This window comes from Etheostoma spectabile, chromosome 2, assembly GCF_008692095.1.
Source record: "Etheostoma spectabile isolate EspeVRDwgs_2016 chromosome 2, UIUC_Espe_1.0, whole genome shotgun sequence".
NCBI lineage: Eukaryota > Metazoa > Chordata > Actinopteri > Perciformes > Percidae > Etheostoma > Etheostoma spectabile.
Genome location: NC_045734.1, coordinates 2,270,864 through 2,288,313, shown reverse-complemented (window position 1 = coordinate 2,288,313; position 17,450 = coordinate 2,270,864). Strand labels below are relative to the sequence as shown.

Below are 17,450 nucleotides of genomic sequence, written 5' to 3'. Positions count from 1 at the left end.
GATCCTCATGACGTCAACAGAAGGGACCGTGCAGGAAGTCATAGTGCACCTCCACAGGCCCACTCCAACACTAAGAGACCACCATGGTTACTGTTTCTGCAGTTGTGTTTTATTCTTATTTAGAAGCTGGTTTAGAGTTCCTGGTTTCGGCTGTTTGTTATCACCTCACATCCATGAACTGATAATAACTGTCCTTTTGTTTTCTGCCATTGTGTTGTCCGAGCGCTCACACTCTTTGTTGGACCCGTCTAAATCCTTTAGGTGTCTTTAAAATGACATCTCTGGTACCAAGAGTGCTCATAGATATTTATTTCCAAATGTTGGTCCCCATGTTCTGTTCACAATGGTTTCATCATATCCAGAGCTTAGAATATGTGCTGTATTATATAGAACAATAGCAGCTTACATTTGTTCCGAGAATTTTCTCCAGCAAAGAGCCACCTGACGTGATTGAAACGGCAAATCAGCAGTTTCAGAATATACATTTATGTCACATGTCATGGATTGCTCATATAAAGTCCAGATGCTCCTGATCACAGGCCCAGACTGCAACAGGAAGTGTTGTAGCAGAAAGGCTGGGATCCATGGCCCATCCAAGTGTATGGATGCCATTTTGACACGCTAAAGTGCCCTCTGCGGTCACCGGTGCCATCCTTTATAAAGCATTATAGGCTGTAACTAAAGGTTTTAATAATGGTTAATACATAATGTACTAATGCTTCATAGATTAGTTTTAAAAGCTTTAAGTCATAAAAATGGCAACTAGAATGCAGCAGATCATAAATCCATTACTAAGTAACTGCTAATTTCTTCCAAACTTAAGGATTTACTAAATCAGGTTGCACAATTAAAACGTCCAAAATGTTATAGCTTGTTAAGACCTTAGCAACGTGTAAATTGGTTGTTAGGAAACATCTGTAGCCAGGTAATCCTGCAGAAACGCCCACCAATCACTGCCTCACGCTCTGCTTGGAAAGAACCAATGATTAGACGGAGCCCAGGAGCGATGCTACTTTCAAATCTTGCTAGCTTTTCAACATTACCAACCCTGCCTTTAAGAGCTATGAATTATGAAGTCATTGTAGCATCATGAGCTATATCCTTATTCCCCAAACAATATCTTTAACTTAACTGCCAATCCTTTGAAAATATAAATGAAAACAAAAAAAAATGAGTTAAAAGTATTCATGCACAATGAGTCATGTTAACCTATTTAATGCCATTAGGCATTACCTTTTGTAATGTGGGCGTTATTACATTATATTTGTGAAATAATAATTTACAATCTTCCGTTTTGGTCAGGTCAGACGTGTCGTCTATATCCTGTTAACTCTTAACTCTTCATCTGATTGGCTCAACCTAATGTTACTTTTGTCAGTTAGCTAGTACGTTAGTGGGTGTACATATGTAGTATAACTAGCCTTTACATAAGAACTAGTCTGCTTATCCTCCAGCAAGACACTCTTTTGTCTTCTTAGCTCAGGGATTTATCAGGACCAGTCCTCTGATCTCTGGACCAACCAACATTCTTTACGTACTGCCGTGTAGACCTGATGGAAGCCAAGCACATTTAGCCATGGAAAATCAACGTTCAGATCTGCATCATTACCAAGTCAAGAAGCTCAACCTGCAAACCCAAAATGTGTACGATGATTACAAATGAGTACATGATTAGTTAACCATTAATAAGCCATTAGTTATGTATAAACCCTTTATGAAGGCAGCCTTACGCAATTATGTGATAAAGGAAGTGGCTGCTGCCACACCATAGCACACACCTTCAGGCCGTCCCAGTCTGGCTCTGACACGTTTCCTGGGACCGGGTGTTGGTCCCTCATGTTGTATGTGTGTATGTAAACACAAAGCCCAGAGTTAGTGTTAATTGTCTCACAGGACATGATGTTGATGTCCTGTACTTCCACCTCGGTGCTGACATCATTCTCTTTACTTGTATATCACGTGTGTTTCAGTGGAGTCTGAGTTTTTCCTCAGCGCCACAGACCAGTGTTTGGCTGCTTTTGTTGGCTTTGAGTCAACAACACGGTGACTCCCCTTCAGATGAAGATACTGAAGTACTCTTGAGCATGACACACTTTTCTTTAACTTTAAGACATGAATGATTCTAGTTTGTACCAAGGAGAGAGAATGACGGTGTTGTAGAAGAAGCACAAATGAGATGTTGTAATATAATATAGACTAGCATAAATATTATCCAGAGGGAAATAGCATTCAGATGGATAGATCAGTTCTTCTGATTGTGATGAATTATATGATGGTAATGATGACTGCAGATTGTTAAAGAGCTTTTTTTTTGTTTTCTTTCTCTTCTTTTGGGTTGTGACTAATTAAACAGAAGTTGATCTAAATCAAAATGGTCTGACTCTTCATTTCACAATTTCAAAGTGCTGTTCATTTTATAGCATTAGAACAACATTTTTGCATTTATTATGGGTTATTTTAATATAAAAGATAGTGAGACGAAAAGCTGCATGTCGTTTGTTTATTAATTATGGTAGCTGATGTTGTGTTTGATATAGCTATGGCAAGCATATATAGGTTAAATAGAGGAGGACCCAGGATGGAGCCTTGCTGAACCCCACACAAATTTGTGACGGACCCTCCCAGTTTTTTAGCCTCTTAGCAGGATCACATGATCCACTGTGCCGAATGCAGAGCTTAGGTCGAGTAGTAATAGGACTTTGGCTCTTTCATTGTCCCTGTTGGTCCTCATGTCATTAACAACTTTTAAAATAGGGATTTCTGTGCTATGAGATACAGAAACAAGATTGGAATTTATCATAAATATCTGAAAGATATCATTTCAGTTGCAGATATACAACCTTATGATCATACTCCATGCCGGCCCTGACCAAAGGGGGGTAGTAACGAGTTACATTTACTCTGTCACATTTACTTGAGTAAGTTTTTGAAAAACTTATACTTCTAGGACTACCTTCAAAAATTCATAGCAGTTTTTTTTATTATTTTCTTTTTTTTTACTCTTTAATTTTAAGTTATATTGTGCTTTTTTGTTATAATGTCTGCTGGAATGTTCAGTGTTAAAGGTCCCATGGCATAAAAAATGTCACTTTATGAGGTTTATTAACATTAATATGAGTTCTTCCAGCCTGCCTATGGTCCCCCAGTGGCTAAGCACCATGTTATTTATATATACTAAATTATATAGAATATAATATATATATTTTTATATATATTTTTGATTTGTCATTTTGTAATTGATTTTTTCTTTGAAAATCAAGACAAAATAAGCACTGACTAGTTTATGCAATGGTGAAACAATTGAAAAATAATTTAACAACGTGTTCGGCCAAGTTTTTCATTATATTCGGTTTCAACTTCAACCAAGGATTTTCTTTTTGGTGAATCCCTAATTGTGGCATTAGTCCTGATAAACCTCACAAAAATAAATACGTTTTTATTGATTCTTAAATACAACAATTCTAATCAGTCAGGAATAGCCGTGGCTTTAAATATGAATATGAATATAAATACTGTGGGCAAAAACCCACAATAATTCATCTTTACAATGGGATTGACTCATTCAAATTTTCAATAATTAAGATCAGATGGACCATCAAAAAAAAATCGTGATATACCTAGATGAAGGGTCAATTCCCCCGAATTATAAAGCCAACATATTTTCTCCCTTCCTCTAGCTGTGCAGATACTTTGGTGTGTTGATAGCTGCACATTTATTACCAATAAACTACCTGATTGATCAGCTATTTGTTCGGCTCGAACATAGTAGTATAACTGCTGTAGTTGTGATTATTGTTACAGAATAAAAACCGCAACATTCAAGGGAAAAAAACTACTCTTCAGCTTAAATTATAAGATAACTCACACACAGCAGCGCCGACACTTAATGGTAAATAATTATCCACAAAAGTGGTTTTATTTAAGATTTAACACCAGAATGGAACACACTGGAATGTTTCTGTCTTCCTACATGTTGTGCTCGACTGTAAAGAATCATATCAAAGGATGCATGACTCAGAGAATCAGAGAGAGACTTCTCCTGTACACATGGTTTTGTATGACAGGTCTGGAGAGGTAAACCTATACACTTTCATCCAAATGTTGATTTTTGTTTTTGTCTTGTGACCACAGAGAAGTTCTTCCGCCCCAGACCCTACTCAGTACAAACGCCTTTCTTTCTTTCTTTCTTTCTTTCTTTCTTTCTTTCTTTCTTTCTTTTTCTTTCTTTCTTTCTTTCACAATGGCCTGCTTTTGGTTGTTTTCATCATCTCTGAAATGAGCGTGCGAAAAGAAAAAGCATGCAGTCGACACCTCAAAGTGTTGTCTCTGATGTTAAATATGAATGTCAGTTATAAATGATCAGGAGAATGTTGGTCAGATTGTATTAGTAACAGAGACTCAGTGTATTTCATCCCTCACGTTGTCCTCGGGTTAAATTGACCCGTTTTCCTATATCAGTGTTCTTTTTAATTCCCCAAAATAACATGATTGATTCCACCCAACGCTCTTTGGCAAGTACAAATCTCTACTTTCATTAATTTTGGGGCGTCTTATTCAATTTTATAGCATTTGGAGAGACAAAATTGAAGTGGTTTTGAAATAGTATTGAGTAAAAGTTGACATATTCCAGTCTGTGATTATCTATCAACATACTTTCCTTTAATTTTAGTCGAAATAATTCCTAATTTCTGCTTTTCTAAACTCTAAAAATGAGGTTTATTGGTCATCAATTCCCAAAAATAACTGTAAAACTAAAGTTAATAAGTCAGTGTTATGTAGCGTTTTCAAAAAAAGTTACAAACAATGCAAAAAAAAAAAGCGTCAAAAGTGTTGAAAAAAGGGCCAAAAACGTAAGAAAATGTTAAAAACATGGATTAAAAACCTCAACAAAAGTGTTGCTTTTCAACGTTGACGGAAAGACAACATGAGGGTTTATTGCAGGAGGGGAGAGAGCCCAAAAATAAAAAAATCAAGATCATTTCACGAAAAAAAAAAAGAAGTACACATACACATGATGTATAAACACATCAGGTAATTAGACACAGATAAAGCAAGTATATACAATCCTTTGAGACACACCAAAAATACAATCAACAGAATTATCATAAGAAACTGCTTTAATGAATTCCACAGCAGCGGACGTCTATATCTGGTAAAAAAAAAAAAATAAATAATAATAATGAAATAGATGTCTTTATGTACGACAAATAGCCAAATGGAAAAATGTTTTGCCTAGTTGAGTGAATATCTGAAGAAATCTTACGATGTTTTGAAATGTATCTGGAGATCTTGCCGGCAGTAGATGGATTTAAGCATGAATGTGTGTGTGATGTGAAGGGATGCAGACCTCACCGTTTGCCATGCTGATTAGCTGAACAGCCTCCGTGTCATGAGAACCGCCGTGCCGAGCACAGAGGAGGGGGAGGTGAAAGTCGCCGGGGCTTTTGTCGTCTCTACGACGCCGTAAACCAGAGGCGGAGGATGAGAAAAACCGAGAGTGGCGGAGGTGAAGGAGTGGAGCGCTGATGAGTCAGGAGGAGAAGATATTTCACTGCTGTGAATGAATGAGCGTGTTCTGTTCTGAATTTGAAAGCTTGTCATCATGGCACCATTATTTACAGAAACGTTATTATTCATATGCTTTGGAATCAACGGCAGGACGTTTCATCTAACTTTCAGACTCCTCTTCTATGCTGAATACTCCTGACATTCTTATTGTGTATTACATACTGCTCCTACTGCAGACCTGTATATAAATATGTTATTTTCATAGAGAATACCAATACAAACACAAATATACAGTTTCTACCACACCTGCATATAACCAGGCAGTATATGTGATAGGTATGAATCAAATCAGAAAGGGAAAAGCTTTATTGTATTATTTATAATTATTTTTGCCACGCCAAACAACATTTTTACAGAATATGTATTTTATGTAATGTACATACAATAAAACATTTAAAAAAGACAAACATACACACACCATACAGTATACTATTTATATAGATATGTATATCATATATATGATTTTATTCCTATACGTATATATTTATATGTAAAGAAATGTACTGTGTATATAAGGACTTGATGTTGATTGAGATCTATTTACAAAATGAAAACTAGTTGTTAAATATTTTCCAGACATTTATTAGACATCTTCTTTGAAATGTACAACACTGATACATTTATAAAGTATAAAACACTAAAGATATGACAGTGATATATAATATATTTTATATATAACATTTACAAAACACATATTTAAATATTGTATATACACTATATGTATATAAATTACTATAAATACAGTCCATCTATAAAGTGTACAGCACTAAAAATATAAGTATATAATATATATAGTATATATGTACAGCATATGTACTGTATATATATTGTGTGTGGTGTGTACAATACTAATGATATTTAGTATACACTAAAACTATACATACATATTTTCATGCATATTTTAGTGTTGTACACTACTAAAATAATAGTAATTTCTCCCAAATGTAATGTGTTAAATGTTGATTTCTCTGTTGTTCTTCTGTGTACAAAGAGTTGGACAAACAGGGACACAGAGAGTTGGACACACAGGGTCACAGACAGTTGGACACACAGGGTCACAGACAGTTGGACACACAGGGACACAGAGAGTTGGACACACAGGGACAGAGAGAGTTGGACACACAGGGTCACAGAGAGTTGGACACACAGGGACAGAGAGAGTTGGACACACAGGGTCACAGACAGTTGGACACACAGGGACACAGAGAGTTGGACACACAGGGACAGAGAGAGTTGGACACACAGGGTCACAGACAGTTGGACACACAGGGTCACAGACAGTTGGACACACAGGGACACAGAGAGTTGGAAAAACAGGGACAGAGAGAGTTGGACACACAAGGACACAGAGAGAGACATCGTTGATGTCTGGCCGTGTGCTGTGAGCCATTTCAGAAGATGGACTTTAAGAGAAGATGGCTGCATAGAATAATAAAAAATAATAAAATCTTTAACAAAGATGTTTTCATACTGTAAATATATCTAATTAATACAATTAATTAAAATTAAAATAACAAGAGTCTGTATATGTACATACAGTATGTAGACTGCATATGTGTGTGTACATATATATGGATATTTATGTATATATATATATATATATATATATATATATATATATGTAGCTGACTACTGTACTTTTTTATTGTTTTATTTGCACTGTATATACAGTGCCTTGCGAAAGTATTCGGCCCCCTTGAACTTTTCAACCTTTTGACACATTTCAGGCTTCAAACATAAAGATATAAACTTTTTATTTTTTGTGAAGAATCACCAACAAGTGGGACACAATTGTGAAGTGGAACAAAATCTATTGGATATTTTAAACTTTTTTAGCAAATAAAAATAAATAATAAAATTATTTTTTTATTTTTCATTATGTGTTAACTACGTAACACATAATGAAATATATATATATATATATATATATATATATATATATAATATATATATATATATATAATACAATTATGTAAAACCATTTTTTCAGTACAGCAGTGAGCTCCATATAGTATGTCATATGTCAACTACATTTTGGGGGAAGCGTGTGTTGAATATTTCTCTCTCTCTCTCTCTCTCTCTCTCTCTCTCTCTCTCTCTCTATATATATATATATATATATATATTATAATATAGTATATATATACATATATACTATAAGATTTCTATAATATTTCTGTAGTACTAGTAGTACTAGCAGTTGTAGTAGTATGAGTGTATATTACAACAGTTACACAGCAACCTTTGCCATGAAATTGACTTTAAGTTGGCTATATAAGACCAAACTATAATAAACGTATTGCGAGTTGAACTATTTTCTGGGTACTACAACGTGTGTTGATAGACAATCTCAGGACCAGAAGCACTCAAAGTGGTGTTTCTCGACATGTCAGAGTGAGTTTTGTATGGCATCATCTGTTTTATGACATTCATTTTCCAGTGTGATTATTCATTAGCTAAATCCCACTCGGTTCGGCTGTACTCGGGTACTCTGCCACTTGCAGAGGCTTGTGACTCACAAACCTGGTGAAAAAGGAACATTTAGTTCACGAGAGTCATGTCAACCTTCCCTTCACCTCTTCCCCCTCCTCCCTTCTTATCATCATTTCTTATTCCCCCCCCCCTCCCCCTCTCTTCTGCGAGCTCGCTTTGAACAGAGGAAATCTGCACTTTTGCAGCAGCAACAGGCCAGGGATGGAGTGATTCACTGTATGTAGAGAGAGAGAGAGAGAGAGGGAGGTAGACAGAGAGAGAGAGAGAGGAGTTTTACACCTCTGCACTGTTTCCTTTGTCATCTGTTTTTCTGTCGTCGCCGTCTTGATCTTATTTGTGGCGTCTGTTCTCCTCCCTGTCCCTCCGTCTTCTTCCTCTACTCGTTGTTCATTGTTCCTGGGATGGACCTCAAGGTTGTTGTGACCTTCTCAACTCTTTTACTCATCGCTGCTGGTAAGTTCACTTTTTTTTTTTTTAATAAAAAGAATTTAAAAAAATGTAATATGCAGGCAGATAAACTGCTTTGGTATGATATTAGAATTAACCCAAACAAATTCTGGGCTTCAACTCTTCAACTTTACCGCTTCAGCACAACATGACAGAAAACACAGAACATATTTTAAAAATGTTGAACCATACACAACAAATAATACAAATATGGACTCATTTTCTCATGAAGAACTTTCCATTTCTGCCCAAGATATTTCCCAAAGATATAGGTTTTCAAGATATATATTTTTGTTTAGTTGTTTTGCTTGTTAAGTTGTTTCTGACGTAAATTTTGTTGTTATGTAAATAAAAAAAATTGTTCATGCAGGCTACATGAAAAGTTGTTTTGCACCCCAGGAAGTTAAATGGCCTTCTAGGCGTCAGCTAACGGGGATCCTTATAATAAAATAAACTAATATTTCCCAGAAAGTCAAATGTCTCAACTTTAGCAGCAGCTAACCGTAGCGCAGCAGCAGCTAACCGTAGCGCAGCAGCAGCTAACCGTAGCGCCTGCCAGAGCTAACTTTGGTGTTGATTGTGTAGTACAACGTTTTGTCATCTGTTCTACTGACCAATGTTCTACTTGGTTGTAAAATCACTTGAAGAGTTGTGCTAAATCTAAATCTAATATGAGTTATTCACATGCTAGTAGTAATCAGATCTGGAAATAAAGTAGATTTAACAACAATTTAGAAAGTTATTTGAAGTAACTCAACATGTGACATTTTACAGTACGCTTTTTGCTTTAAATGTTAGCGTACACTGGTGTATGCTAATAATAATTGTATTTCTAAATCATTTCAAGCTATGCAGTTAGCGCAGTTTTATTGTGCAGACACAATGAGTGTGTGCATGTAGACTTTATGTCTTTGTTGAATTAATTTGCTGTCAGAGACGGCAGTGTTGTAAACCGAGACCAGAGTGTATCGAGACCGAGACCAGACCAGTGCGAGTCCCACACTGCATGGCAGGATAACACAGGGAAAATGCTAACCCGAGTCATTCCTTAATTGAGCTGATTGATAACGTTAGCTAGCTAGCTTCGCTAGTGTCCCTTACACTTAGCTGAGACAGAGACAAGAAAATTGCAGTTGGTTCCGATACCGGGACCTTAAAAAGGTGGTCTTGGTCTTGTCTCTGTCTCAGCTAGGTGTGAGTGAGGCTAGCAAAGCTAGCAAGCTAACGTTATCAATCACTCTTGAGTACCACAACACAGAGGCCTCTCCAGCCTGCATCAGAAACGTGTCCACTCAAAGGAAGAAAAGCTCCCACTGTCTGCTGTAGGCACGCTCTATCAACACAGAGGACCATAAACAATATTAAGAGCATAAATAACTCATTTGTGCATCAAATGCATTTGTAACATAAAAACTGTAACTTGGGCCCAGAGGGAAACATGACAAGTCTGCACAGTAGGGGAGACCAGGTATGGCTGGACCTAAAACTACCTCTTTTTTTACCTACATTTCTGACACTTTTAAAGCCAACAATTTAAATTTCTTCAACTATAAGATGTGAGATGATGAGAAATACGAGGTGGTCCTTTCTTACGACCTACCCCACTACTGGGGGGAGTTGTAACAGGTTGACAAAATGCAAGAAAACTAAGGGTACTCAGAGTGAAATGCAACAACAACAGTTTTATTTTAAATGAATGGCTGCCACAATGTGTGTATATGTGGAAAACCCATCCTGGAGCACATTGTATCATCTCACAGTTACTTTTCATACCGTGTTTCCTCCGTATTTGTGTGTGAACAGCTGTGGAGAGCTCCGTGAACCCTAAAGGACTGACAGTGGCAGCATTATGATCGCTAGAACACAAACATGGATGATCATTAGGGCTATAACGATATGGAAAATAAAACCAAAATCGCGACACTCCACCACAATCCTGTGGTGATACACCCCTTCCAACTCCAAGAGTTATCCTTCTCGTCCAGATCCAGTGCCACCACATCTTTAAATTGCTAGTAGTCCTTTTGATGCCTTCTTCCTGTTTTGTCTGGTGAATGTAGCTAACTGTACAGACGGCTAAAAGTGAAAGAGGGGGTGCCGGTAATGCTAACGTAGATGTAGCCAACGTTACAAGTGGCTGCTGTTTCTAGGTCTGGGACTGTTTCCCAACGGTTCAGTAAACTGCCGTTAGCACCGGAGTTAGGTGCTGACCGGGATGGTTGCTAGCTGTCTGGGAGCTGACTGTGGATGTGTCCTTGGGGCTGTAATGATGGTGGATGGCTGCTAGCTGGCTGGGGGCTGACTGTGGATGTGTCCTTGGGGCTGTAATGATAGTGGATGGTTGCTAGCTGGCTGGGGGCTGACTGTGGATGTGTCCTTGGGGCTGTAATGATAGTGGATGGTTGCTAGCTGGCTGGTGGCTGACTGTGGATGTCCCCGGGGTAATGATAGTGGATGGTTGCTAGCTGGCTGGGGATGACTGTGGATGTGTCCCCGGGGCTGTAATGATAGTGGATGGTTGCTAGCTGGTTGGGGGCTGACTGTGGATGTGTCCCCGGGGCTGTTGTCAGCTCTCATCCTGACTGAAGTGTTGCAGCGCCGGGAGTCTGAGGCAGAAGACAGGGGTGTTCTAGCTAGCTAAATTACCATTAGATTAGTCGTCTATCTATACAGTTAATGTTATTGAATAATTTATTGGTGAGCCCAGAGTTGTTAACCGTGGTCAAAACAATCATACTAAAAATAAATGAGCATGTTGAATGGTGTTGTAATCTTACGTTAACCACCAAGAATTACATTAGCATTAGCATTAGCTACTTGTCAACCAGCACCTTTACAGTAGGCACCAAAGCACTTTTCCTCTTTGGTCCCCCTACAGGCCTGGAGCGGAATTGTCCATTCCTGGTACCATTACCAATATTCTTATGTCTCATTCCAACAAGTTGAACGAACCACTGAAACGATTTAGGAACATTATTTTAAGGTACAATAGAATCTTTGTGTTGGATCGATCAATATTGAAATTAATCACTATCAATAATTAAGGTCTCTGTTGTATTAATGTGTTGCAAACTGGGATGTAATCAGTGACAAAACGATGCCATGTAGCAGAAATAAATTTGTACAACGTTTACTGAAAAAGAAAGAAAAAAAGAATCAAGGTTTGTATGGAATTGTGGGTCAAAAATCGTGAACCGAACCGAACCAAAGTTTGCTGTATTGTTACAGCCCTAATAATCCTGGTTCAACACTTGGGAGGACCAAACATCAATAATAGGCCTACTATATTACACTAAAGTCTGTCATTATTTAAACTTTAGCATTAAATGAGAATTCATTTGACTTGTTTGATGATTCCATTTGTTAATCTGCTCAGAATGCATTAGAATCGGCATCCAAAAAATGGAGCCTTGATTTTGTTCACGGTAAATTGAAACACAAACACTGACACCCGCAAAGTTTGTAACTGTGTTTGTTGGAACGCACAACTAAGACACCGCTGACGGGAATCCAACGTCACCCCCACGACACCCAGAGAGTCAAATCTCTAGTTTAGAAAAGCCACTAGCCCAAATGTAGCTGCACATATGTTCACATGTACACATCTTTTAGACTGGCATTAAAACGGTGTTGATTCAACTGGCTCTTGGTGGGTGGCCATCTGCCACTGAGACAGATGTACAGGTATGGCAAAATATGATTCATCATAATTGTAGCAGTTGGTAGGATAACAGTGGCAGTTATAGTAATAGTACACTGTCCTTTCTCTCTCTAGAATCTTTCTTTCCTCTGGGGGTGCACACACTCTCCAAGAAGCTAGAAAGTACTGCATGTAAAATGTACCCGCTGTGAGTACATTGACATACTGCAAGTAACTCAGAGAAGCAGATGCACACTTTTATTAAATGGACAGCAATAAGACAACGTTGAGAGAAATTTGCCTTGATTAATCAAACTTAAACTGTCCAATGTAAAGTTCTGATTTCACAGTGGAACAGTCGGACCCAGCAGGTTTGGACATTCAGAAGAATGGGGGCCTAACTAACCCTCGTGTTGTCTTGCCGTCAAAATCAAAATCAACACGTTTTTATCGATGTTTTTAACTTTTTCTTACTTTTTTGTCCCTTTTTTTCAACACTTTTGATGCTTTTTTTCAATGTTTGTCACTTTCTTTGACGTTTTCAACACTACCTAACACTAACTTATTAACTTTAGTTTTACAGTTATTTTTGGAATTTATGGTCAATAAACCTCATTCATAGGAAATTATATCTAATGTTTGAGTAAAAAAGCAGAAATTAGGAATTATTTCGACTAAAATTAAAGGAATGGATGTTGATGGATAGTCACAGACTGGAATATGTCAACTTTTACTCAATACTATTTCAAAACCACTTCAATCTTTTTTTCAAATGCTATGAAATTGAATAAGACGCCCCAAAATGAATGAAAGTAGAGATTTGTATTTGCTAAAGAGCGTTGTGTGGAATCAATCATGTTATTTTGGGGAATTAAAAAGAACATTGATATAGGAAAAGGGGTCCATTTGACCCGTGGACAACATGAGGGTTAACTGAATACTGGTTTGATATTGATGTAGGCCAGTGTGTTGTTCTCCAAACTGTTAACTGGTCTCTGTCTCCCTGCATCAGGCCAAACATCTTTTGGGTCAAACTCCACTGTGGCTCAATTCAATAAGACCAGCACTCCCAGCCGCACCTCCATCATCCCTTCAGAAGCCACTCCTCACCCAGACTCTAACCTAAGCCTTCCTGTAGGTGCCCTGGGTCTCCTCACAGTCACATGGCACAAGACATGTGAAGGAGATGTGAACCTGAGCCTCATCCAACCCCCCATCTCCCCCCTGCCCGTCTGTCACGCCAGTCTAACACACATCCAGAGTCTTTTGAGTAACGTTTGTAAGAACCAAAGAGGTTGTGCAGGCCCGCTGCGCTTGCATGAAGGCCGAGGCACGCAGAAAGGTTATAACATCACAGCGAGTGGCGCAGAAGAGCAGAACGGCTGTCACACACTGAGGGTCCGATGCAAAGGTGTGTCATTGTGGATGTGTGTGTGCGTGCGTGTTTGTCCTGTTGTGGTTTGACATTTTATACTCGGCGGCCTTTTGTCATTAAAACGTCGAGCAAAGGGTACTGTAACACAATAATTGATATTTGTAATGGGAAATGACATGTCCACTAGTGACAGATGTGTGAAGATATCTGTAATTGTTATTCTTTTTAGTGAAACAGGAATCACTGATATTGATATTTGAATTTAATGTGAAAATATATTTGTCAAAATTGTTTTACAGATATCTTAACTCTAAATTTTTACCACGCTAGTGAAAACTAAATGGCTACAACACCCACGCGTGTGTGCTTGTGTGTGTGTGTGTGTGTGTGTGTGTGTGTGTGTGTGTGTGTATGTGTGTGTGTGTGTGTTTGTGTGTGTGTGTAGATGTAGATGTAGATGTAGGCCATGGACAGCTCCAGGCCTACAAAGTGGTAACAGCTTTGCTCTGCTGCCTCTTGCTGCTTCTGATGCTGATACGCTTCACCAGACCCACCGTCAAAGCCCTGCAGAAGAGATGTGAGTCACACCACACACACACACCACACACACACACACACACACACACACACACACACACACACACACACACACACACACGCTGTTGGGTCCCCTCAAGTATACTGGTGTCCCGTTTTTTGGACCCCACGAATATAGTTAACCCTCGTGTTGTCTTCCTGTCAAAATTGAAAACACTTTTGTTGACACTTTTTATCAATGTTTTTTTAACTTTTTCTTACGTTTTTGTCCCTTTTTTCAACGCTTTTGATGCATTTATTAAATGTTTGTCACTTCTTTTTAACGTTTTCAACACTACGTAACACTATTTTATTAACTTTAGTTCCACAGTTATTTTTTGGAATTTATGGTCAATAAACCTCATTTATAGGAAATTATACCTAATGCTTGAGTTAGAAAAGCAGAATTTAGGAATTATTTAGACTAAAATTAAAGGAATGAATGTTGATGGATAATCACAGACTGGAATATGTCAACTTTTACTCAATACTATTTCAAAACCACTTCAGTTTGTTTTTTCAAATAATATAAAATTGAATGTATACTTATATACATATTTGATGCCCTGCAACATTCCCACTTTGAGTAAAATGTGTAATTTTTTGCAACATGCAACGTGTCGTATATATAAGTCACTGCAGCCAAAAACCTGTTTCACCATGTTTCACAAAATCAGAACCGCGTAGAGTTGACTAGGACTTTGAGACTGAATGAAATCTCCAGCTGGCTGTTCTCTCAATGATCCCTGCAGCGTCAACATGCATGTTCAACGCTTTGGTTGCTCTGTTGCTTTTCAGTTTCAGAGAGGAGGCAGAATCGCTGGGTCGGACCTACACAGAGTCACAGTGGTGAGTCACGCACACACACACACACACACACACTTTACATGAGGCTACTGAGAGAAATAATAATATTTGATTGTGTATTTATCCAGAGCCTGATCTATCTTCTTCGCTTTGCAAAGAGCTCCATTGTCGTCCAAAAACTATTAAACACACACCAGTGAGCCACACTGTTCATTGATCCTTCATCACCATCAACACACACACACATACACACACACACACACACACACACACACACACACACACTGAACTTCATTGTGACTTAATCCCCCACACACCGTCATGTTGACACAAATACTCCACCACAGGGGGATCCATCCTCCACCGAAAATAGTCCCCTCCTGCTTTTTGTTTGTTAAAAAAGGACACTGATCAGCTGTGTTTAAAGAAAATCATCTCGAGATTAGTTGGCAATAAGAACAATGTAGAATAACAGCAAATGTGTCCCTAAAGTTAGTCTGTCACCTGTCCATGTCTCTGTCTTAGTGTCTTACCATCGAGGAAAAACTGCAGTTAAAACCAATGATGCAGAGAAGAGACTGTCCTACCCTGGTAATACATACACACAAACACACACACAAATAGACAGACAGAAGACAGACACACACACAAACACACACACACACATACACGCACACAAACAGACACACACACACACACACACACACACACACACACACACACACACACACACACAAACAGACAGGCAGACAGACAGACAGAGACACACACACACACACACACACACAAACAGACACACAGACAGACAGATAGACAGATAGACACACACACACAAACACACACACATACAGACAGGCAGACAGACAGACACACAGACAGACAGACAGACACACACACACACACACACACATTAAAACCCACGTTACACCAACATTCCAGTCATTCCAGTCATGTAGAGCTCCTCCAGCCTCCAGTCGTTCTACAGGTTTAAATCCCTTTGTGTCGTCCAATCAGCTCTGGAGCGACTGGCCGTCAGTGACAGCAGAGAGCCGTCATCCAACAGGAACAGTGATTACAACTTCTGAAACGCCTGCTCTCCCTGCATCCTCATGATCATCATCATCATCATCATCATCCCCCATCTTTAAATATGGGTCAAACATATGTGCTAATTTAACAGCACCTCTGTTTGCGTAGATATAACTTATCAAGACATTATTCAGGATAAGATAAAACTGATCCTTCACCTCTTGCTATATCAGCTTTTTCTGCATCACGTACTAAAACTTCAGCTATAAAAGTCAATATTTACAACCGTCAATATATAGTTTTGTATCTAAACTCAATTTAGCAACCTTTTTATACATGAAACTGGAAATTAGTGCAGAACAAATCCTGTTAAGCTGACTGAAGTTATACTAAGATGTGATATTTTAACGCACCCTTTAATGTAAAACCACTTATCACCACCATTACAGTACAGTGTACTCATAGATTCGGCTTTTAGCGGTTAGCATTGGAGCTACTTGTTCAATGACCGCTGCTGGGCAAAGTGGTTGGCCAAAAATCCGTATAACGTAGTATTAAGAGAGACAACGGTAGACGGTAGTATGACCAAGAAAGACCAATATGTCACTGAAACGTACATCTTTTGACCCCACTCACGATCTCTTCCTAACCATAACTGTCTCGTACGTCCCGACCCAGAGCGTCAAAAACTGAGGGGGGTGTTGGGTGTTGCCTCTTGGATAGATCGCTGACTAGCCTGTTAGCTAACAAGCTACGATATCAGAGAGCTTTGGAGTTGTTAGAGGGTACATTTTCCACTTTATGCTAGGCTAGCAGTTTCCTACTTCCTGTTTCTACACTAGTGTAGAGGAAACGCATTGCGGACTCAAAGCGTCCAAAATGTCTGAATATTCCTTTAATCAGACGCTCTAAAAATAATTCAACTGTGGGAATATGTATTCAATGAAATCTGATGCACTGACATTTTGACAGAAGTTGTATTTCTTTTGTTGTTTGGATTGCCCCTCGTGTTTGGATGTCTTACCTATTTCTAGTGATTCATTTCCTCTGTTTTTCAGTGTTACTCATTTTCATAACTCTTGTTATGAATTGATACTATAAATAAAATTGAATTGAATTAATACTGCAAAGCTTTAGCTTTGAGTAAAAGGATCTGAGTTGTGTTTGACCTGATTTGTTGTCTTTGAAGTAGGTGAGTGGAAAATGTAGATTTTGGAGGAGACAGAGCGACCAAGAGGAGGAGGAGGAGAGAGAGAACGTGGTTACTAAGTGCAGAGATGTGGTTTCCTCTGCCGTTGACACCAACTTCCTGTTTGTGTTATTTCTGTCGTAACCTGTTTATCTTCCCCCTCTCTCCCAGTCCCCATATCGCTTTTTCTTCCTTGTTCTCTGCTAGTGTTTCTTCCAATCCCTCCTGATTCCTTTCATTGGTCTCTTGTCTTCTCTTTTGTCCGCCTCTAATTCTTTCTTCCTCCCACTTTCTCCTTTCGTCTGCAGCACGGTGAAGACACTCTT

The 17,450-nt window shown here is 38.6% G+C and overlaps 1 protein-coding gene across 2 annotated transcripts; it reads left to right on the top strand.

Annotated features, from left to right (window-relative positions):
* Positions 1–8,243: 8,243 nt before the first annotated feature.
* cd5 (CD5 molecule) lies at positions 8,244–16,949 on the top strand. Of its 2 annotated transcripts, XM_032525940.1 has the most exons (6): positions 8,247–8,514; positions 13,161–13,559; positions 13,969–14,100; positions 14,898–14,948; positions 15,432–15,497; positions 15,921–16,948. In XM_032525940.1, exons 1-6 carry the CDS (start codon positions 8,463–8,465, stop codon positions 15,989–15,991), a joined length of 771 nt encoding a protein of 256 aa, XP_032381831.1. In that variant the 5' UTR covers positions 8,247–8,462; the 3' UTR covers positions 15,992–16,948. The 2 variants fall into 2 exon arrangements, with proteins under 2 accessions (XP_032381841.1, XP_032381831.1); XM_032525950.1 differs by lacking the exon at positions 15,432–15,497 and having other exon boundaries at positions 8,244–8,514; positions 15,921–16,949.
* The last annotated feature ends 501 nt before the right edge of the window (positions 16,950–17,450 follow it).